This window comes from Quercus robur, chromosome 9, assembly GCF_932294415.1.
Source record: "Quercus robur chromosome 9, dhQueRobu3.1, whole genome shotgun sequence".
Taxonomy (NCBI): domain Eukaryota; kingdom Viridiplantae; phylum Streptophyta; class Magnoliopsida; order Fagales; family Fagaceae; genus Quercus; species Quercus robur.
In genome coordinates this window covers 48,254,910-48,278,197 of record NC_065542.1, presented here as the reverse complement: position 1 = coordinate 48,278,197, position 23,288 = coordinate 48,254,910, and the positions used below count along the sequence as shown (strand labels likewise).

The 23,288-nt window shown below is 35.2% G+C and overlaps 1 protein-coding gene across 1 annotated transcript; it reads right to left on the bottom strand.

Annotated features, from left to right (window-relative positions):
* Positions 1 to 13,334: 13,334 nt before the first annotated feature.
* Positions 13,335 to 13,856, bottom strand: LOC126698807 (uncharacterized). Its single transcript, XM_050396265.1, has one exon. It carries the CDS (start codon positions 13,800 to 13,802, stop codon positions 13,506 to 13,508), a length of 297 nt encoding a protein of 98 aa, XP_050252222.1. The 5' UTR covers positions 13,803 to 13,856; the 3' UTR covers positions 13,335 to 13,505.
* Positions 13,857 to 23,288: the final 9,432 nt, after the last annotated feature.

Sequence of the window (23,288 nt, the reverse complement as noted above, 5' to 3'; positions counted from 1 at the left end):
GGTCTCGGAGGGACCCTAGAATTTTCAAGGAGTAGTGGGCCGAGAGGCCTTCGTCCAAAGAAGGCAACCCATGGAAAGGAAGGATCCATGAGGCAAGAAGTCACTTTACAAAGAAGGTAGCAACACCAAGTCTAGACCAATAATATAGGAAAACTGTCCAGAAAAGTATCTATCATCTCCGCATTGAATGCACTACACCAACCATGCCAGCCACATTAATGGCTGAATGATACTTGAATAGTGCTGAGATAGCATGTAACTTGCTAAACATGACCTGATAAGGAAGGATGGGACAAGTATCCTAGAGTAGAATCAACAACCCTCCATGTGGAAGGACAGGATGAGATCTAAAACACTATAAAAGAGAGGGAAACCCTAATGATTAAGGGTTGAATCCAAAATGATATCAAGAAGAATACACATTCCCACTTTTAATATCAAGTGTAAAAGGGCTCCTTGGCCATTCCGAGGAAGATAAATCAAACGCATATTATTTAGAAAATAGTTCTTACTCAAACATCTTCATTTTTTTTTCTACTTTGTATAAGATTTTCCACTTAGGAGTCATTCTATTGATTTGAAAACCCATCTTTAAAAATTAATTGTCGTGGACCTTAATCAAAGTCCAACCCACTTGTTCCTAGGTCGTTGGTCTCTTTTCTATCCCATACAGACATAATAGAAAATTTATATAAACTACATTTTCTATTCTCCCCCTTTTCTCCACAACTAAAAAAAAATTCATCCTTCCACTTTTCCATCTTTCTAACCAAACACACATCAAAGGAAAACTAAATCTTTCCTATTTTCCTACTTTTCCATTCTCCTAACCAAACAAACCCTAAGGGTGTGTTTGTTTGGAGGTGAAATAGAGTGGATGAAAAACTTTGGAAAGAAAATAGGAAATAAATTTTTTTTTGGAGTGTATTTGGTGGGTGGGAAGGAAGGAAAATAAATGGTAGGGCATAAGTGTTTTCTCCTTAGGCCTACCAAAAAGATTTTCCCAAAAATAAAGAGAAAACTGAATTGAGAAAATGAGGCTGCTTAGTGGACAAAAATGCCCATGTACACTTGCATATGAGCAATTCATCCAGTTCCTTTTTTTTTTTTTTTTTTTTTCCTTCTTTTTTTGGTGCTTTGCTAGGCACATTGCCTCTTCCTTTTTTTTTTTTTGGGTTTAACTAGACATGATTTTTTTTTTTTGGACATGATTTTTTATTTTATAATAAATTGGGTGATTGATTTTTTTTTTGGTTGTTTGTCACTTTTTTATTTTAATTGGCCATCAGTTTTAACAAAGGTATATAAGTAAATTTATAAAAACTCACTTTTTCTAGCTCTCTACTTTTTCACTCCCAACCAAACAAAAATGAGATAAATTAAAATCTTTTCTATTCTCCCACTTTTCCATCCTCCCACCATTTTCTATCCTCCCAATTTTTCACTCCTCCAACCAAACGAACCCTAAGAGATGTGGTGATAAGGCATGCCTCCCAGAGAGGTGAAATGGAATCCTTTTATTTCTTATTACATTTAATGAAAATTCAATTGTAGATGGGATGTTAAATGTTGGATTGAAAAAGATGTTCTTAAGACTTCTCTAGGAAACTTCATTTTCTATGAAATGTCCTCAACTCACTACAAAAAAAAAAAAAAAAAAAAAAAAAAAACTGTACTATTGCGGCGAGCCAAAACCGCTGCAAAAGCCTAAAAAACAGCTGCTAAAGGTCCATTTGACCTTTAGTGGTGGGGACTATTGCAGCGGTCTCAAAAAGTGCTGCAATAGATTGGCCATTTAGCGGCGCTTTTGGCCTATTGCGACAAGTAGAAAACCGTCACCATATGAGGTTACCATTCGAGTCAAGTGACCTTTTATTGACAGGCATTGAGCGCTGCTATAGGGTTTATTAAACTCTACGCACCTTTTAGCAACGGTTATGCCTGCCGCAATATGTGTGAGGCTTTAGCGGCGGGCTAAAAATGCCACTATAGGTCTCCAATTATTTCATAATTTTAGTCTTTTAGTGGCGGATTTTTTTTTTTTTCCTTTTCTATCTTCAAATTGGTATTATTGCCCCTCCCCCCCCCCCCTTCCCAAAAGATAGTAGAATGAAGCAATGGCCATATGAATATGGAGATGAACATTGTCACCAAAATGATTACGCAGTTGTGACTTAATCAATTGCTTGGATGCATATGAAACTTTTTAAACAATGATATGAAAGAACATGGTAGCCAAGAACATTGGCATGCTTAGAAGGTTTTTTTAATTGGAAAACAAAAAAAAACAAAAAAAAATTTTACTTAAAAAAGCTAACTAGAGGTTGAAAATAATGATTGCAAAATGCATGTGATTGTGCCATATTTAATGAGGATGTCAAATGTCTGCCAATAAAGATATGACATCGAAACATTACCTAGTCAAAGTAATAACGACTGACACTACTACTTTATGGAAATTTTAGTGAATGTACTGGGAATAGAGCTTGAGACAATTGATAGCATTAAAAATACTTGGAAGTACTAGTACCAATGATTTCAAACTTCATTCAATTCAACAAAGCCTAGAACTTAACTACTTAGATGTAACTTAGTATTGAAACATTTTTTGTTCTCTACTTGTCAATTACAAATTATGCAATTATAAAATGGTATAATCATAAGATATAATAAAAGGAGGGTGTCAGTGGACACAAGCAATCTAATAAATTCTGACTTTCTAGTCGTTAAGCAAGATTGTTAGTAGTTCTACATGTACAAACAGAAAATTCCCAAGCCGGGATATCACATCTCAGATCCCACCAACATGAAACTGAGTGTCCATGCCACTATGAAGTGCCTTACAATCATGTTGATAAGAAAGAATATGGTACTACAAGCTTAAAGATGTGGAACAGTAATTACAACAGATTTCTTGCTATATCATAGACAGGCTTATCTTATAGAAATCCACTTTTCTAAAATCAAGGTGAACATTATAGAAACTAAAGTCTTCACTAATATAATATAATTTTAAAACCATGAAAAAAGATTTAAGGCTTTATTAAACCTTAAAACTACATGTGTTAGCACATATAAACAACTAGGATTACAACCCATAACATCATATAATAATCCTCACAACACAAGTCAAGAAATTCAATCCTATAACTTATATAGGCAATTTATCAAATACTTGGTAAGCAAAAGACACATGCTCACATTACTTGTACAAATTTATAGCTAACACCACAATCACAACCACATATGCCAAAGACATTTCAAAATGCAAGGAAACCCTCTTTAAAAAATTAAACCTAATCTACCATATAAATCAAAGACCCAAATGATTTCTCAAGAAACCCAACTCACATGGTTGCCAAACAATAAATCAGTTGTCAAAGAAAGCACATATGAACTTACATGATAAATCACACAACAAAAGCTTGTAGTAAATTCCTTAAGGTCTCAAAATTCTAATCATACTTTCTGATTAAATTTGCAATAGGTCATCTCTTTTTAAAAATTTCGTTGGTTCACTTAGTGTTATCCAAAAAACTTGAAATTAAATATGGAGAAGCCGTTATATTTCTAGTATGTACCATAAAAAATTCAACTCAAAATAAGTTTTCTATAATGTATTAAAAATCATGTAGTACATCTAAATCAAATCTGCCCCTCACAGATTTAAAGTCACAAAAAAAAAAAAAAATACTATAATTTTGACACCATGCCAAAAGCTTTGAGACTTGATTAAACCTTAAAGTTATATGTGTTAGCACATATAAATAACTAGAATTACAACCCATAACCTCATATAACAATCATCACAACACAAGTCAAGAAATTCAATCCCATATAAAAATCAATTACCACAACATCAATTCACTTCAAAGTTCTAAAACTCATTATATATGTGTATGTGTGTGTGTGGGGGGGGGGGGGTAAAAGACCCGGAGACCCATGTCAATGTCTACATTGGGCCAAGGGCCCAACCCAAAGAAAAACCCCTCCTCAACCATGGGGAGAATCCTCCTCGGCATGGATGTAGCTGAGGATAAAGGAGGCAACCTGCCACTAGTAGTGACGCCCCAGACCATTCTACGGAATAGGAAAAGTGCTAAAGCAGGAAAAGACAACAGAGAAAATGGAAGTGTCTAAGGGAAAGGCTACCATTATAGCATTCCATACCTTGTGCCTAACACAGCCATACTCTTCTGCCTTTATAACCACTCCCAACAACTAGAAGGAATGGCTGATGGAACAAGTACCTACCCTAGGGACCCCATTCAGGAGGAAGAAAACTACTATAAAAGGGGGTGGAGGGAAACAAAAAAGGTGGGGCGGAGACCCCCCTTCCCAAATAACAAACCAGTGGCACCAGGAAAAGCTCCCCATTCCATGCCGAGGACCAATCCTTTATGGAAAATTCAGTCCATCTTAACTTGACCGTGAGAACCGTTGTCCATACATCAGTGCCTAGCTCTTTAGCCCACTCTCTACAAATTCATTGTACTGGGTTCACTAGTCTAAGGTCCCACATATCTTGGGCCTGGCCTGAAAAACGTGACCCTACAATTGGGGCCGTCTGTGGGAAGAGCTTGTGTGTTGGCGAATGCAACAGTTAATCACGATTAAGTTTCTATCAGCGAGAGTCCCTCGAAAGGCCCACTTTGGCAGTGGTGCAAGCTACGCGAAAGCCACCCCCCATTATTTCCAAGAACACATTGTCATTGTTGTTACTCAGCTTCCACTTAGGTCTACACTCCGAAGCGTTGACTACGTGAAGAGGATTGCTAAACAGAGTTCGGTTCTAGGGGCTTCTGACGTCAAATGTGTTCCCCGTGCACTTGTCAAAGGGCTAACTCCCATGGGCCTAGTAGTCCGATTCGCTGAATTCCCTTCGGAGAAAGAAGTCGAGGGCCAAACCAGAATCTTTTGAAGCAGTTAAACATAACCTTAGCTATGTCGAGTCTTCGGACTTTCAGCTTTCGGGAAATTGACGTGCACCGACGACACTCCAAAAGTCTAAGTACTAGACAAAACCAAGTTCTTGCATGGTTCTCGGACTCAAACCTATGGGGAAACTAGTCACTCCAGAAGGCTAAGTGCTAGACAAAACCAAGGTCTTGCATGGTTCTCGAACTCAAACCTATGGGGAAACTAACTACTCCAAGGAAATCTAAGTACTAGACAGAACCAAGGTCTTGCATGGTCCTCAGACTCAAACCTATAGGGAAACTAGTCACTCCAGAAGCCTAAGTGCTAGACAGAACCAAGGTCTTGCATGATCCTCGGACTCAAACCTATGGGGAAACTAGTCACTTCAAGAGTCTAAGTGCTAGATAGAACCAAGGTCTTGCATGGTTCTCGGACTCAAACCTGTAGGGAAACTAGCCACTCCAAAAGTCTAAGTGCTAGACAAAACCAAGGTCTTGCATGATCCTCGGACTCAAACCTATGGGGAAACTAGTCACTCTAAGAGTCTAAGTGCTAGATAGAACCAAAGTCTTGTATAATCCTCGGATTCAAACCTATGGGGAAACTAGTCACTCCAGAAGCCTAAGTGCTAGACAGAACCAAGGTCTTGCATGGTCCTCGGACTTAAACCTATAAGGAAACTAATCACTCCAAGAGTTTAAGTACTAGACAGAATCAAGGTCTTACATGGTCCTCGAACTTAAACCTATGAGGAAACTAGTCACTCCAGAAGCCTAAGTGCTAGATAGAACCAAGGTCTTGCATAGTCCTCGAACTCAAACCTATAGGGAAACTAGTCACTCCAAGAGTCTAAGTGCTAGACAGAATCAAGATCTTGCATGGTCCTCGGATTCAAACCTATGGGCAAACTAGTCACTCCAAAAGCCTAAGTGCTAGACAGAACCAAGGTCTTACATGATCCTCGAACTCAAACCTATGGGGAAACTAGTCACTCCAGGAGTCTAAGTGCTAGACAGAACTAAGGTCTTGCATGGTTCTCAGACTCAAACCTATGGGGAAACTAGTCACTCCAGAAGCCTAAGTGCTAGACAGAACCAAGGTCTTGCGTGGTCCTTAGACTCAAACTTTTGGGGAAACTAGTCACTCTAGAAGTCTAAGTGCTAGACAGAACCAAGGTCTTGCATGGTCCTCGGACTCAAACCTATGGGAAAACTAGTCACTCCAAGAGTCTAAGTGTTAGACAGAACCAAGGTCTTGCATGGTCATCGGACTTAAACCTATGGGGAAACTAGTCACTCCAGAAGCCTAAGTGCTAAGCAGAACTAAGGTCTTGCATGGTCCTCGAACTCAAACCTATGGGGAAACTAGCTACTCCAAGAAAATCTAAGTACTAGAAACAACCAATGTCTTGCATGGTCCTCAAACTTAAACCTATGGGGAAACTAACTACTCCAAGAAAACCTAAGTCCTAGACGGAACGAAAGTCTTACGTGATCCTCGGACTTCAGGCTTTGTGGAAATTAACACGCGATGGTACCTTTCTAAGTGTTCAAGCTAAGTTCAATCATGCCTCGGTCCTTGGACCAGACGCCTAAAGCAAGTTAAAACTATAAATATCATCGGAAACGTGGAAAAGAATCCTAGTACCCAATGATCCCCTCGGATAGCTTACTTTAGGTTACACGTCCTCGAGCGGTCACCCTATTCATAGTACAGAACATGCGGTTGTTTTTCTCGGTTAGTCTAATATAGTTAACTTACTTAAAGTCGGCGTTGTTGTGCCCGTCAGTTTTGATAAGTTAAGAGTGACAACTCTTTACCATCAATGGCATTAGTTCTAAGTACTATTCAAAAGAAAGGACACCAGTACATCCATTCATAAAACAATTATTGCAGAAAAGAAAGGATACGTAGAATGAAATAAAATCATCTTTTTATTAAATAAATAAAGAGTACAATGTACAATAAAAAGGCTTAGACAAGCCTATATTAGAAGCTAACTATAAAAAAAAAAAAAAAAAAGGGGTACACGGGAACGATAAATCCTCAATCTTGATCCAACAGCAATCGAGCAAGTGCGGATGGCACCAGCGGTGGAAAAGAAGAAGAAGCGAAGGCGCCCGATCCACGATCTTACTCTAGCAGCAACCAAGTAAGTTCGGATGGTACCCGCGGTGGAAGAAAAGAAGAAGCAGGAACGCCAAACCTCCATACTTTCTCTAGCAACAATCGAGCAAGTATTACTCTAGCAGCAATCGAGCAAGTATGGACGGTACTGGAGATGGAAAACCCAAACCCTCACATGCGTGGCACACGGCGCCGGATGAAAGTCCAAATTTTGTCGCACCAAAAATCTGATGCAACCTACGCCTATTTTGGATTTTGGCTGAAGGAAGAGAGACTTCTTTCTTGTCCAGTCGAGTGGGAGAAATATCTTTAACCTTTGTCTCTTTTGCCCTGACTGGGCCATTCTGAATCTCGGAGACACCCGAGGCTTCTGAAGAGGGTTTGGTTCCTTCACCCTCACCCTATCCTTGACCATTTCACTCCATAAATCTCGGTCACTCTCACAGTGGGGACTTTGGGAGCATTTGGAGAGTTAGAAACCTGAAAAACTCAATGGTCTGCGAACAAAGGGGAATGATCTCCCACCATGCGTCTTATATAGGGGGCAAACTTGGTGGCAATCAATTCGCCTAAATCTCCAAGAAGGAATTACAAGCGAGATAAATCTCGCTCAATTTCCAAAGTAGTCTTCAGCTTTTGGATTTATGCTGCCTCGTGAAGAGACTCTAATTAAAGCGCGCCTCGTGCATCGAAACGACAGGAGCTTGACTTGGATAAACTAAAAAAATGTCTCACAGCCAGGAACGTGCCGCAGGCAAGCGAAGAGTCTTTGGCATTAATGGAGGACAAGACTTGGCAAGCCGTGACAGAGGCCCGATGTCATCAAAACCCTCCTCTTCGTCTGAGGAGCCAAACAGCAGGATTTTAAGGAGCTATTGTGGGGGATAAAAGACCCGGAGGCCCATGTCAATGTCTACATTGGGCCAAGGGTCCTGCCCAAAGGAAAACCCCTTCTTGGCCATGGGGAGAATCCTCCTCGTCATGGATGTAACCAACGATAAAGGAGGCAACCTGCCACTAGTAGTGACGCTGCAGACCGTTCTACAAAATAAGAAAAGACAACAGAGAAAACAAAAGTGTTTGAGGGAAAAGCTGTGATTATAGCATTCCATGCCTTGTGCCTGACACAACCATACTCTTCTGCCTTTACAACCACTCCCAACAATTAGAAGGAAGGGCTGATGGGACAGGTATCTACCCTAGGGACCTCATTCAGGAGGAAGAAAACTACTATAAAAGGAGGTGGAGGGAAACAGAAAGGGTGGGGTGAAGACCCCCCCCCCCCCAAAAAAAACAACAAACCAGTGGCACCAAGAAAAGCTCCTCATTCCATGCCGAGGACCAATCCTTTCTGGAAAATTTAGTCCATCTCAACTTGACCGTGAGAACCGTTGTCCATACATCAGTGTCTAGCTTTTTGGCCCACTCTCTACAAATTCATTATACCGGGTTCATTGGTCTAAGGTCCCACGCATCTTGGGTTTGGCCAAAAAAACGTGACCTTACAATATATATATACACTTCAAGTTTAATAAACAAGTTTATTAAACCTAGCCTCATAACTCATTGAGATAAAATATCAAACACTTAACATGCAACAAACATAAGCCCACAAATCATGCAATTTTCATAGTTAGCACTATCAACTTTTCACATATATCAAATTCATTCCAAAGACATAAAGAAACTCAATTTCAAAAATTCATCTCAATCTTCCTCATGGATTAAAACTCATATGGTTGTCCAAGAAATACAACCCTCAAATCCACTAAGTTATTACTATAAACATCATAAAACAACAAAACCCAAAGGATTTCATAGAAGAAAATCATAGAAAACTTAGATTTTTACTTCATCTATTGAATTAACCAAACTTAGAGGGATGGTCTTTCAAATGGGTATGCTGAACTAACCACTAGAACTCTCTACGTTGTGGTTGGGCTAGGTGTTAACGTTGGCATCAGCAAGTGGTTGGGCTGGGCTGGCCGGTGGGCTATGTGTGAGAGAGAGAGAGAGAGAGAGAGAGAGAGAGAGAGAAAAGGAGAGATAGAGAGGGTTTTATGTGAGGGAAATGTGAGTGGCTGAAAAATTTTAAGTGGGTGAAGTTTTAACTTTTAAGAGAGTGGGAAAAGTGAAATTTTATGTGGGAAAGACAATTTTTTTTTTTTTTGGTTGAAATTTAAGCTCTATTGCAGCAGTTATGGAGGCATCACTAAAGGTTTAGGCTATTGCTATAGAGTTTAAAAATAGCACACTTCAACGTCACTATGCTGAAATTTATTTAAATTTAATTTTTTTTTTTTTTTGAGTTTTAACCCAAAAAAAGGATATATTTTGCTGAAGTGTTTGGGGGGAAGTGAAAATTAAAATATGTGGGAAGTGAGAATATATGCTGAAATTTATTTAAAAATTTTATTTTTAAAGTGATTTTTTAGCAACAAAAAACTTAATTAATATACCCCTTAAATCGCTAAAATGACAAAAAAAAAAAAAAAAAAAAAAAAAAAAAAAAAAAAAAGCCCTCAAATCCTTTAGAATGAGGAAAAAAAAAAAAAAACTTTGAAACCTCTAAAATGACAAAAATACCTCAAAATCAATAAAATGACCAAAATACCTTGAAACCTCTCAAATGACCAAAAATACTCTGAAACCTCTCAAATGACCAAAAAAAAAAAAAGAAAAAAAAAAACCCTAAAAACCTCTATGAAGACAAAAATATTCCCAAAATCTCGAAAATGAGCAAAAGTACCTTGAAACCTCTAAGATGACCAAAAATAGCTCGAAATTGTTAAAATAACCAAAATACCCCCCCCCCCCCCAACCCCAAAATCTCTATAATGACAATTTTGGTCATTTTAGAAGTTAAGGAGTATTTTGGTTATTTTATAAATTTCAGTATATTTTGGTCATTTTAGATATTTCAAGAGTATTTGTGTCATTTTAGAGGTTTAGAAAAGAAATCCAATCAAAGTTTTTTACCATGCAGGTACACAAAACATGTCCATCATGCGTCATACTTAAATTTGAAATCTAATCGTTAGATTTGAATAATGTAATGAAAGGTTAATTTGGTTATATTATGGTCACAATCAAATGGTTAGATTTAGAGAATGGAGTGGTCAAAGTTTAATTAAAGTTGGTCAAATCCGATCAAACTTAATAGATGGTCCCAAGACCACTGGACTTGGTAAAATTCATATTCAAATCTTGATCATTGGGATTGAACAGTATGGTGATATATTGGTGTTGGTGAAAGTTGAGACCAATTGGATGATTAAATTGAGAGAACATAGCCATACAAGTACATAACACATGTCCATCATGTGCCATACTTAGATTTGAAATCTAACCATTGGATTTGAAGAGCGTAATGAAAGGTTAATTTTAGTAAATTATGGTCACAATCAAATGGTTGGATTTAGAAAAAGGTGTGGTCAAAGTTTAGTTAAAGTTGGTCAAACTCAATCAAACTTAATAGGTGGTCTTGAGACCACTGAATTTGGTGAAATTCATATTCAAATTTTGATCATTGAGGTTAAAGAGTATGGTGACATATTGGTGTTGGTGAAATTTGAGACCAACTGGATGGTTAGATTGAGAGAACTTAGCCATATAGGTACACAACATATGTCCATCACACGCCATATTTAGATTTGAAATATAACCGTTGGATTTGAAGAGTGTAATGAAAGGTTAATTTTAGTAAATTATTGTCACAATCAAACGGTTGGATTTACAAAAAGGCACAGTCAAAGTTTAATTAAAGTTAATCAAACCCGGTCAAACTTAATAGATGGTCTCGAGACCACTAGACTTAGTGAAATTAGGTTAAGTGGGAAGGTTTTAGGTGGATTACTGGGTATTGAAGTAGTTGTTAGAAAATGTTAATGAAGAAATAATTTTGAAAGATGATGAACATCATGTTAACATTGACTTAGATAAAGTTGATTAGGCAAAATGATAAAAAAATTTATTATTTTGGCTCATATATCATGTATTATCACTTTTGATTTTAATTAGTTTGAATATGTATGCTACAAATATATTTTAATTTGATTTATTTACTTACTTTTGGTAAATATTATTACATAATTGATGATTGAATTGGTGAATAGCGATTGAGAGAGAGTGTGTGTGTGTTTTTTCTTAGAGGGAGACTAACATGGGGAAAACAAAGGTGCTAAAAATGAAAAGACAAATGGCGCTTAGGCGTGGAAAGGACAAAAAAAAAAATAAAAAAAAAAAAAATAAAATAAAAAGAGAGAGAAAAATTGGACTAGATTCAAGCAATTAAAAGGTCTATTGCGGTGGTCAAAACCGTCGCTATAACTAAGAAGCTATGCTGCAAAAAAGTATTTATTGTGGTGGTTTGATAATACCGCCACTACAGCTAAATAGAACGCCGCTAAAACGCATATATTGCGGCGGTTTTATATACCACTGCTATAGTATACCGTAAAAGGATATATATATTGCAGCGGTTTGATGGAGCACTGCTATAGCTACATCAAACGTCACTAAAACATATATACTGTGGCAGTTTTATATACCGCCGCTATAGGATGCAGCAAAAGATTAGAGCTACTACGGTGGTTCCAAAAAATGCCGCAATATGCGACATATAGCGGCAGTTTTTGCACCCACCGCAATAGTATAGATTTCTTGTAGTGACTGTCACTTGTAATCCTGACTATGGTACTTGTTCATTACTTGGTATTTGGTTTGCTTCATTTTTCACTTAAGCCTTCTGCTTCTTGATTTTAGGCCTCCTTAGTTTTCATCTCTTCACTCTATTCTTCTTCCTTTGGGTCTTTTATCATTTTTCAAGCATTTGTAAGTCTCCCTATCTACTATTTTTTATTTTCCTTCTTCGTTTGATCTTTAACTCTCATACTTAGTATGGTTAAGGGAGTTATACTATCATGATTAACATGGGCAAAATAGTGAGTTTAGTGAACTCAAATAGGAAAATGGCAATGTCTAGGAAGATTTATTGCGTTTTTGACAACATGAGTATCAAGTATGCTTGGAATGGGTGTTCCTCTTTGACTATTGATATGAAACCCAACTTACTATCGATTTGGATATTAAGTTTTCACACTTGACTAAATCCAATCACATTGATAACCCAGTGACCATTGATCAATGATTCAACTTCAACATTTTGGTCTTAGTGGTCTGACTTAGCTACGAATTTGGTTGCATCAACTTGGCACTAGTGCAATGGGCAAAAACAACCCAAATTTGACCACACCAACTATTGTTTAACTTCATTTATAAGACCACACATTAGGTTTACCCAAAAAAGACCTCACATTACTTTCACATGGTCCCATTATTAGTATCACTTTTATTGTAAATCAGTCAAAACATACCACATCAACTAGGGCTGTCCAAATGGGTGCCCAAATTGACCCACATACTTGACTCGAACCAACTTGCCTAGATTTTACTTGTTTTGACGCAATTGGTTTTTGGTGACGGTTTTAATGGTTCAAAACTTGCCTCAAACAGGTCAAGTGTTAGTTTTCCAACCAGGGAATACATCATCTCCAGTGAGATATGGTGAACCGTCGCCATTTCTATCCAATTTTGACTAAACCTAACCACTACTAGTGGACAACGGAATAGTACGACAGTCACTTTTGTTCGACTGATGGTGGGTGTTGCCTTTTGATAGTTGATGTGATTAGGTCTAGTTCAAGTTGAGTAAAAAACTAACTCTAAATGACCCATGGACACCCCTAACCCCAACCGTTCTGAATTTTTTTCGTAAGACTAATTGATTTACGGAACCCCTCTTGAAAGTCTCTGGCCTATATTTCTCAGATGTTAGGGAATATATTTCAAAACAGCTGGTTGCCCTACCCTTTTTTACTTACCAAAAAAGAAAGAAAATTTCACTTCGCTCAATTGACTTATGGAATGGCTTACATGGACATGGAGCAGTATACGTTTACAAGGAAACAAAAGGCAACTGGGCGGCGCAGAAAGCGTATCCCAATTACGGTGTTTGCAACGACAATTATGCCCCAGGAAATCTGCTATAGTACAATTCAGAGAGGCAGCCTATTTTCTACTCAATTGCAGTGCTGGAAAGTGGAAAACAACATGAAATCAAGACCAAATGTCAAAATTAATTTCTAACCCCCCCACCCCTCTCTTTTTTCCATTAGATGTGCTCTGTAGATGCTCCCAATTTTCTTTCTTTAGTCAACTTAGCTATGACAGCATGTCCATAATACCATATATATATGTTCAAAAGCTGGTACAAACATTTTAAAACATACACATAACCTAAACCTTCATTCATCTTGCAATATTTTCTATGTTTATAAACCGCTATAAAGATAATATGCAATTTGTTTGTTCAATAATTATAGGAGTTGCTTGATCCCTTATTACACAGCTTAACAAGAAAAGAAAAAACCAAGCAAAGGAGATATTGCTGCTAGTAATCAACATAATGGAAATAGATGGGGACGTAGAAAGGGTATTAAAGACGAATAATAAGCCTCCATCAACTGTCCATTTGGTGCCATTTCCATGATGAACTTTTTCAGCATCCTAAGAGGACCCATCATGACCCCCCATTGCACCACTGGCTTTGATGCTAAGCAGAACCCTCGCCGCTTATTTCCTAACCGTATGGTGCTACTCTTCCTCCGTCTAAGCCGCCTGCGTGGCCTGCACCACCCCCCCAATGTTGTAGAATTTGATAACATGGAAATGGTTAGAGCACCTCTTCTCAACATATTGCCAGATAGTTTTGTGGTGGTTGTGCAGTGTGTTTTCTTCAATATTATGCTTAATGCTTTATATAGTGAGTAATAAAGATGAATCATTGATGTTAATCATGATGGTCATAATGACAGCAATTATAACAATCATGTTGTTTATGGCCTGATGCTAGTGTGCAATAAAGTATTAGCAATTGGGGTGATTTTTGTTCTACTTTCTTGATTAGGCTTATGGTAGTCATGATTAAAAGAGATGGGCTCCTGCTCATGAAAATGAGATCTTGGAACTTTATTTAGGTGAGATCTGTTGTTGTACATTGTGGTTTATGCTATTTTTCACTGTGGCAAGTTTGAATGGGGAACCAGAGTTTAACTTTAGCAACCTCCCTTTAACCTAATTGAGAAAAAAATAGGGTGAAAGCAACATAAATAAAGAGGATTAGACTTCGTTAGTTTGTGATTTGAGATTTCATTATAAAAAATCAGTTCAACTTTAGTTAAAGGTTAGTTTAATAGTTAAAAGGCATTTCTTTCTTTTTAGTTTGGGAGAGTACAAAGGTTGCCTCTTGCTAGTTTTTTTGGCTAGAGAAACAAAATTACAAACACTATTGAATTGAATAAACCAATTTTATTGTCCTCTTCCTCTTTTACTGATAAAGGTATAGCCATATAGCCATATAGGCTTTAAAACTACCCCTCCAAAAAAGAAAAGAAAAAATCAGTTTAGACTAAAGTTAACTTGTTAAAGTGTAAATATTTCTTTATATCAACAATCATTTATAATTCCTTCAATAAATTCAAGACTACATTCATGATTGATTCTGAATAAACTAATTGAAATAAATAGCTACTATTGATTGAGTTTAGCTTATGGCTTGTGGTGCTGTGCTTATCTTCTATGAAAATATTCTTTTTGGTGTAATGTGAGAGGATAAGCATTGTTTGCATGGTACTGATAATTACTTGTTTTGAGAATAGGTGGACTACAACCTCTCACATAAATATGAGTTTTATGTGTGTAAAACCGATGTTTAGAATTCTCTTTTTTTGATTCTCAAAAAAAAAAAAAAATTCTCTTTTTTTTTTAAAGAAATATGTAGTATATTAAGTGTATTGAATAATTTCGGCAGTTTCTACCTCCTTTATTGTGCTCTTTTTTCCCCCATTAATTTGAATACAAAGCATACTGTAGAATGCCGGGGGAAAAAGAATACCTTCCAAGGTTTTTTTTTTTTTTTTTTTTTTTTTTTAAATGTTTGAAAATAGCCGTTATGTGTCAATCCTATAAATGCAATCATTCTTGGAGTGGGGTCTAGCTAAATTAAACGGATAGACGATTCCAAACACTAATAAATAAATAAAAAAGTTCAGATTCCAAAGGGTAAAGACTAAAGATTAAAGAAGCCAAATTTTTTATACTTTTTGATATCACTTCGGAATGGTAGTTACCTAGTGTTTTGAAATTTCCAAATGCATACAAATTGCTAATAGCCAATAGTTACTAGATAGAGATCCTAGTTAAAGATTCTAAAGGGGAAAAAAAACTATTAATTTTACCATAAGAATTTTACAAATTGTGGTGACAATGTATGTAAATGGGACCATATTCAATGTAATCGATGCATGCCACGTCAACAATATAATAAATAGCTTTTTAATAAACTTTTTTATTGTATGTCTAAAATTTAAAACATCAATTTATAATACCTAAATAGTAAAATTTGTAATATATTTAACATTACTCATGATTATGTAGGTATAAATTATGTTAGGTGTACACAAAAGTAGCACAAATCAAAATTATAACGAATGATTAGAGTACAAATGTTTTGAATTAAAGTTAGATTCGTAATGCAAAAGCATCATGATAATAAGTAATGTTCATGGTGTAGGTAATAAATAACGCTAGTTATAACAGTAGTGGGGTTCATAAAAAAAAATATAACAGTAGTCAGTTTTATGAGCTTGATTTTCTTTTGGGCTATTTGTCGGTGGGTTTTATGGGCTTATTATTTGTATCTTTTTTGGTTTGGGCTTTAATTGAGCCAAGCCCAATCCTGACCTTCCAGAGCATTCTCTTCATCTCTCATCAAGCCCAACCATTTCATCCTTCTTTTCATCACCTACAGTTTTTGATCCAATATGTACAATCAATTATCCGGCCACCAACAATAAAATATTGGTAAAGCAATTCATCAAGAGATAAATAGTGATATAGGAAGCCCAAGTCTACGTCTTTTTGTAACCAAATAATTTTTTCTTAAAGAATATAACAAAAATTCACGACAATTTCATAACATTCCCCATATTAACTATCATATAAGAGTTATAAAATAAAAATAAAAATTAATAATAGATTGTGATGGTCCTAGGTATGAGGTGGTAGGCTAATTTATAAATAAATATATATATATATATATATATATATTTTAAATCTACACAATTTCATAATATTCCAACTATTCATATATTTTTCTCTTCATGCTGATTTGCTAAGTGGGTATGTGGTTGTTTAACTTTACATTATCTTGTATTTTGGTTTGTTAGTTGCTGGGATTTTTTCCCCGATCTGCATATTTGGGTAGTCTCAATCTTGCTGGTTGTGTAGTTTGGTCTATTTAGATATTGTTGCTGTTGGGAGTTCGGAGTTGTTTGTTGTAGCCCTTGTTGCTTAATAAATTCACTTGATCAACATAAAAAGAGAGATAGAGGAAAAAGGGGGGGTGGTTGTTAAGTAAGAATGTCCCTATCGATCATTTCATTTTTCTCGTTTAACGTCCCTATCTGGACTGGTACATGCTGTTCAGTTGATTGCCATGCATAGTATCATTTTTGTAAGAATTAATAGCTTTTAATAGTTTTAGAGGTTGAGAACTCAAATCCGCCAAGTAAAGAGTTAGGTTTCTTTTACTTTTCCGAACTGTTTTTTTATAGGAGACTCTCAATCCATTTCGGGAACCAGGCAAATTGTTTGAATTAGTCCACATGATATAGATAACAACTATATATACTAAGCCAACTAAAACATTATTATATATTGATACATAACACCTAAGCAATTTTGTCATCAGATTGCCAAACTTACAAGTCTCTCTCCCTCATGACTTGCATGTTCTCCACGATAGCGATCGAATAAATACCCAATATTACGGTTCATTGAACCAATCCAGTGTATCAAATGAAAGCCCTCGATCATCATCAATCTCCCTTTAGGTAACGTACGTACTCAATTACTTACATGTGGGTGATTCTTCTAAGATAACAACATGAAGCATAACAAGCTAGCCACACAATTTATACACAATCATAAGAGAATATTTTTTAGGTGATCAACCAGCTCTTATTTCGATTTCCGGATCAAGCTCTCATTCCTGGCACACATTTTTTCACTTATCAATCAGCAAATGAAAAGAACACGTGTAAAATTGTAGTGTACCTAAATTTTCTGAAGCAATAGTCAAGCTCAAACAAAAAAGAGAAACAAGAAAATAGTGCGGAAATCGGCACATACCCATCACAAAAGGTTGACGCAATTGCGTGGAAATTAACATATTCCCATCACATTACGTTAGGCCGGGGATTGGCTCCACTTGTTTTTGTTAAAGATTTGTGATTGAATTATGAGCAAAAGAATGAAAAAGAGAGCACATGCGGAGGTTTATGTAATTCAGCTTAATGACATACATCCACGTGATGATAATGGTTAACACCAATAGTTAGGAGCTAGTTGAGTTAATAGATGAAGGCATCATGTGATTGGCATCATTAAAAACACGCGTGACCTGTTGCATGAGGCTGACAAGGCAACTAATGTGACATCTATGCTAACTAATTGATATGACAAGATCTTGTGTCATTAACATGACATTATATTAATGAAGGGTATAACATTTGTCTTGCATGCCAAAACTATCCTATATCAATACTTTGCATAGAATTACATTATTGAGAAGAAATGTTATGTGACTAAAGTTGACATAACAACACAGTGTGATGTGCGTCATGGCATTTTTTTTTTTATACGCTACTCATTTATCACCAAACTTGTTATAGCATTACAAAATGGTGCAATCTACGAGAATGATTATTGCAGTGAATAGTGAGTGATAACAATTTTGTAAAAATTGTATTATATTAACCATTCATTTTTTTATTATTATTAATCAATATAAAACTTCACTCGCATATGTGTACTTAACGATCTCTCCCTTAATTATATGTGAGATTTTGCCTTTTTGTGGTTAACAACAAGTCCTATTATCTCCATTTTGCCTATGGGTTTTTTCCTTTATTATCATGTCATCTATGGCCCTCTCATACGCCATTTTTCTCCGAATCCAACCACGTGGATCAATGCACAAGGTGACCTTCTGACACACACATAGCACATGGCACATGGCACCACACAAGTCCTCTCTCCTTTAGTCTATCTTGTGCGGTTGTGGCATGAGAAAGAGAATACGCGGTAAAGATATATACTTTGAGAAAGAGAAGGAAGAATGCTTTCTTTTCTTTTCTTTTCTTTTTGAGGGAAAAGAATGGGATTTATAAACGCAGGTATATTAGAATTGACACCACATTAGCAAATTTTCTTGTGCTTATCACACAAAACATTCTTGTCAATGGTGTTCTCGTGACGCTGCTCCAAGCTGCAAAAGGTGCATTGGTTAAACTATTTTTGTGCTTGACTAGTCACAAACATAATCATACTTATTCGATTCGTAAGTGCTTACGTGACACTACTACTCCATGCCGCAAAATGTGAGACGATGTATGGCCAATGAGACGAGTACATGTAATATTGGCTTAGTTTGTGTGCAGACCTGGTATGAACTTAATTGTTTCATTGTTTGTACCTAGCTAGTATATATGTTTTCCATTGAAGAAAGATTCCACTTTGCAGTCCTATTCTAAAAACTTGTGTCATGTTTGCTAGTTTTGGTAGTGAAAAGAAGCTATCATTACCTATTGCCCCTAAAACTTGTCAGGGAATTGGAGAACCAATTTAGAGGGAAGGATGTGGCAGAGATGTTACAATATCATGCTTTTGTTAATTGAAACGAATCAGTTGATAAGCTCCAGAGCTTAAATATTATAGTGTTTTAGTCAAATTTAATAGTGGGACTGATGCATTTTGATTGTTTGGATAGAAGGAAATGAGTCTACTACTTCAGGGCAAAACTTGTTTTCGGTGCAAAACTTCTAAACCTTCGCTTGAAGTTGTCTTTGCATTCAAGGTGACCCAAATTGAAACTTACATAGGTATATTATAGTATAATATTTCGGAAGTATAATTATATAATACTCTCTCTTTTCGCTAATAACAAATTTCATTAATTGAATTCATAATAAGGCTTCTATTTATGTAAAAGGAGAAAAATAGACATTATTGTACTCTTCAAATATTGCATAATCTCCAGATCTACCAATAATTGTAGTAAAGACATCATTAAAAAAATTGATGTGCATGCATTGATTGATGTACATTCTATGTACACGTTCTTTTATTGCACATTACGAGCATGTTTGGCATGAGTTTTAATTTTTAGTTTTTAGTTTTTATGTACAGTTTTTTAAAACTTCATTTTTTTTCCCATTTTTTCCTTATTTTTTCAAATTTTTTTGAAATATAAGTATATTTTAGTACACTTTTAGCAAACAGTTTTTATTATAAAGCTAAATAAACTACTCCCAATTAGACATTACATGTCATGTCATATTGGTATAATTTAGATCATTGTTAATGTGTTGTTACTACTTAGGAATTATTTGCTCAAAAATTAGGTGTTTAGATCTTCTAGTGTTTGTGTCGGTCATCTTTATTTTCAAGATTTCAATGCAAATCTTGGTATCGATGGACTGGTTAGCATCATACGGTGAGTTTTGATTGCTTTTGTAGATTTGTTTTTCGCAATCTTGGAAAGCCAACTTTTTATTTAAACTTTAAAGGACGATATATTCTACTATAGTTGCTTGCTTGATTGCTTTTGTAAGTTGTTTTTCACAATCTTAGAATGCCAAATTTCTATTTAAAGGACAATTTTATTATAATTGCTCTTTTCATAATTCTACTTTGGCGGCAATTGAGAACGAGTTGCCAACTGCCAAGGGTATTTACCTTATGTTGTGGATACGAAGAAACAGTATTGTAAAACTTGATGATATTTACATAGTGTGCAAAGCTTCCTGAAATTTTTTCAAAGGAAATGAAGATTTAAACCATCAATTAATCAATATATATATATATATATATAATTTTTTATAAGGACTAAAAGTTGGCACTTTGCCCACTTGAGGTTTATTTCGTTAGGCTTCTGTAACCCATCTTTGTACTTTCACCGTTAAAAACACAAAAAACATAACAAAAACATAAAAATCTAAATCTAAAAGCATATTTCTTAAAATGGTGAAGTTTTAGCTTAAAAACATTCTTCCTCTTCATAAGAACATAAGTCTATCAATCGAAACAAAACTGTCAAGGGGATAGAAAAGATTGAGAAAGAAATTTGAGGTGTGTTCCATTCCTTCCGATTTCTCTCAATTTTGAGGGGAATGAAAATTTGAATTTTTAAGGGAATAGAAAGGAATGAATGTTTCCTCTTACTTATTTCATTTTTTCCCACTAAAACTCTCAAACAAAGGAATGAACTTTCCATTCCCTCTATTAAAATTCCCAAACAAAAGAAGGGAAAAATATTCTAAAATTATTCTTTTCGTTTCTTTCCTTTCTATTCCATTCCATTCTCTCCTCTTAAACGAGAGTCAAAGGATCAGTTGTTGGTACTGCCCTAGAATCCTCTGATTATCAAGTTAAAAATATGTTCTCTCAATTCTTAGTGAATGGAGATTAGGGTTTTTCTCATACTTGGAGTGATGGGTTGAATCCTCTATTGATGGGACCTTAAGGGCATTGATCTCTTTGATTTTTGACCCTTGATTGTAGCTAATTATCTTAATCACCTTCCTTTAATGAAGTGACAGATTTACATGATTTCCTAATGGAAAATCTGCTATTTCCTTTTGTGGTTATCCGTTTAAAGATCAAATATGACCTTGGCACTTAATTTTCCCACCTTATTGGTTGTCTTGTGATATGGAAGGTCTTCCATTGGGTGGACGAATTCATACACTGTCAAGGACAATTGCACTTGTTTCTCAACCAAAAAAAAGGACAATTACACTTTACCTCTATATATGGTTTGGACTGTTTTTTTTTTTTTTTTTTATAAGATAGTTTGGACTGTTTTAATATTATCTACATGTGATTTAAAAAGTATCACTTTATACACATGCAGGGATAGATCCAGGATTTCAAGTTAGAGGGTTGGAGTACAAGTAAAAGGAAAAAAAAAAATCCATATAATTATCTATATAGTATTAACAAACTATCATTTAAGACAAATACACAAAATCATTGTTTCTTAATATATTTAGATGCAATCATCTACCAACAATAACAAACAATACAATACACTATTATTTTTTTAGAGATGCTATGTCTACAACATTTTTACAACAAATTACAGGTGGTTAGTTGTTATTGGTTCAAATTTGAAACTAACACTAAAATTACTTTTTTGCCCTAACAATAACAACTAGTAACAACCTGTCATTTAGGATTTGTTGTAAAAATATTGTAAAAATGTTGTAGACATATCATTTCTCTTATTTTTTAATACATTATAGTTTAGTCATCTATGCAATCTCAATTGACAGATTTACTAGTTTTCAATTTATAAATTTATCTAATTAAAAAAATATTAATTATAGAATTTTGAGTTAGGAATATGGGCTAGTGGGCTAATAATCTTGGACACGTGTCCATCATCCAATGTGTCCAGTGGAAACTTCCACTGGACACAAGCCACACCCTAATGGGTAATCTATTACTACTCATTTAATTAGGCTACCCAATAAATCTTTACCCATTTAACTCTTTTTATTGGGTGGGTAAAGATTCATAGGCAAGTTAAATGGGTTTAGATAATTTTTCCACCTTTAACCTGCATCTACAATGGCTAAAACTTTTAGGTTTGATGGGTTTTTGTCTAGGTCTAATGGGCTTTCTTCAATCTCATGTGTTTGTTTTCTCTTGTAGAATTTTGACAGCAAAATAATAATAATAATAATAATAAATAAATAAATAAAAAATTAACATTATGTAGGTGAAGTTGGATTTTATTGTGATGGGTTTTCATTAATCTCATATCGGTTTGATGGGATTTTTTAACAGTATCTAGAAATTGCATGAGGAGGAAATGGATTAATCTAAAGGTAAAATTTTATAACACTAGCTATGCTATATAGTATTAAATGTTGGGCGGTTAAGAAGTAATATATTTATAAAATAAGCGTAGCTAAAATGATAATATTAAGATGGATAAGTGGAAATACACAAAAAAGATAGGATTTAAAATAAATCTACTTAAAGATAGGGGTGACCTCTATTAATAAAAAGATGGTGAAGTGTTTGCTTGAGATGTTTTAGTTATATTCAAAGGAGAGCAACTAATGAACTGATGAAAAATATTGAGTTGATTTAAGCTAAGGGAACAATAAACAGTAGAGAAAGACCAAAAATTACATTAGTCGATATAATTAAAAAATAGAAACATGTCAATTAAGGAATAAACAAAGAGCATGAATTTGAATAGAATATAATGGAGGTAAAAAAAAAAAAAATACATATGGCCGACCCAAACAAACCTGTTGAGAATTCATAACCAATTTCTAAAAAAATGGGACTAAAGATTTGTTGATGTTGTAGTTGTATGTCGAAGAAATGGGTTAAAATCATCAATCCCATATGTGCATTTTTTTTTTCATTTTTTGCCCTTGATTTGTGTGGTCACAGCCTTGGAGATATTGAATTTTCTTGAGCATATTCTGTATTGCTATGAAATTTCAAAGTAGATTCTGAAAACAACTTTTTTTGTTAGTCAAGTCAAAACAACAACCAAAGAAGGCATAATTATTTCAAATGCATATCTTCTCCATTTCTTCCCCACTTCAAACATCTTTATATCGGTGATCTTATTCCTATCGTAAGATGAGTTTGAAAGTTGTAGATTATTGCCCATTTAGTTTTCTAGTTTTGAAACTATGCCTCTGTTTGAATACAAATTATAAATGAAAATTATTTCACTATTCAACAACCAAAGAAGGCATAATTATTTCAAATGCATATCTTCTCCATTTATGAAACTATGCCTCCATTTGAAAGTATGTCTTTTTCAAACAACTCATTTTCAAAAAAATTTTAAAAAAAAAATGTTGTATCAAATGCATAGGCTATCATTATTCCAATAAATATGATACTTTGTAGGTCAAAGATTGCACTTCATTTGGTTGGGGTGAAAATGGGAGGGATGGAAAGGTGGAGGAGAAAATGAGGGAGAAAATGTTGTTTTCCCTTGTTTGGATCAAGAGAGAAAATATAGGAGGGAGAAAACAGAAAAGAAATCCCATGGATTCATAAATTTTCATCCCCTTGATTTTGGG

What these genes read in the sequence shown, in the direction of transcription:
- LOC126698807 (XM_050396265.1), bottom strand. Translation starts at nt 13,802, where the DNA reads ATGTTGAGAAGAGGTGCTCTAACCATTTCCATGTTATCAAATTCTACA.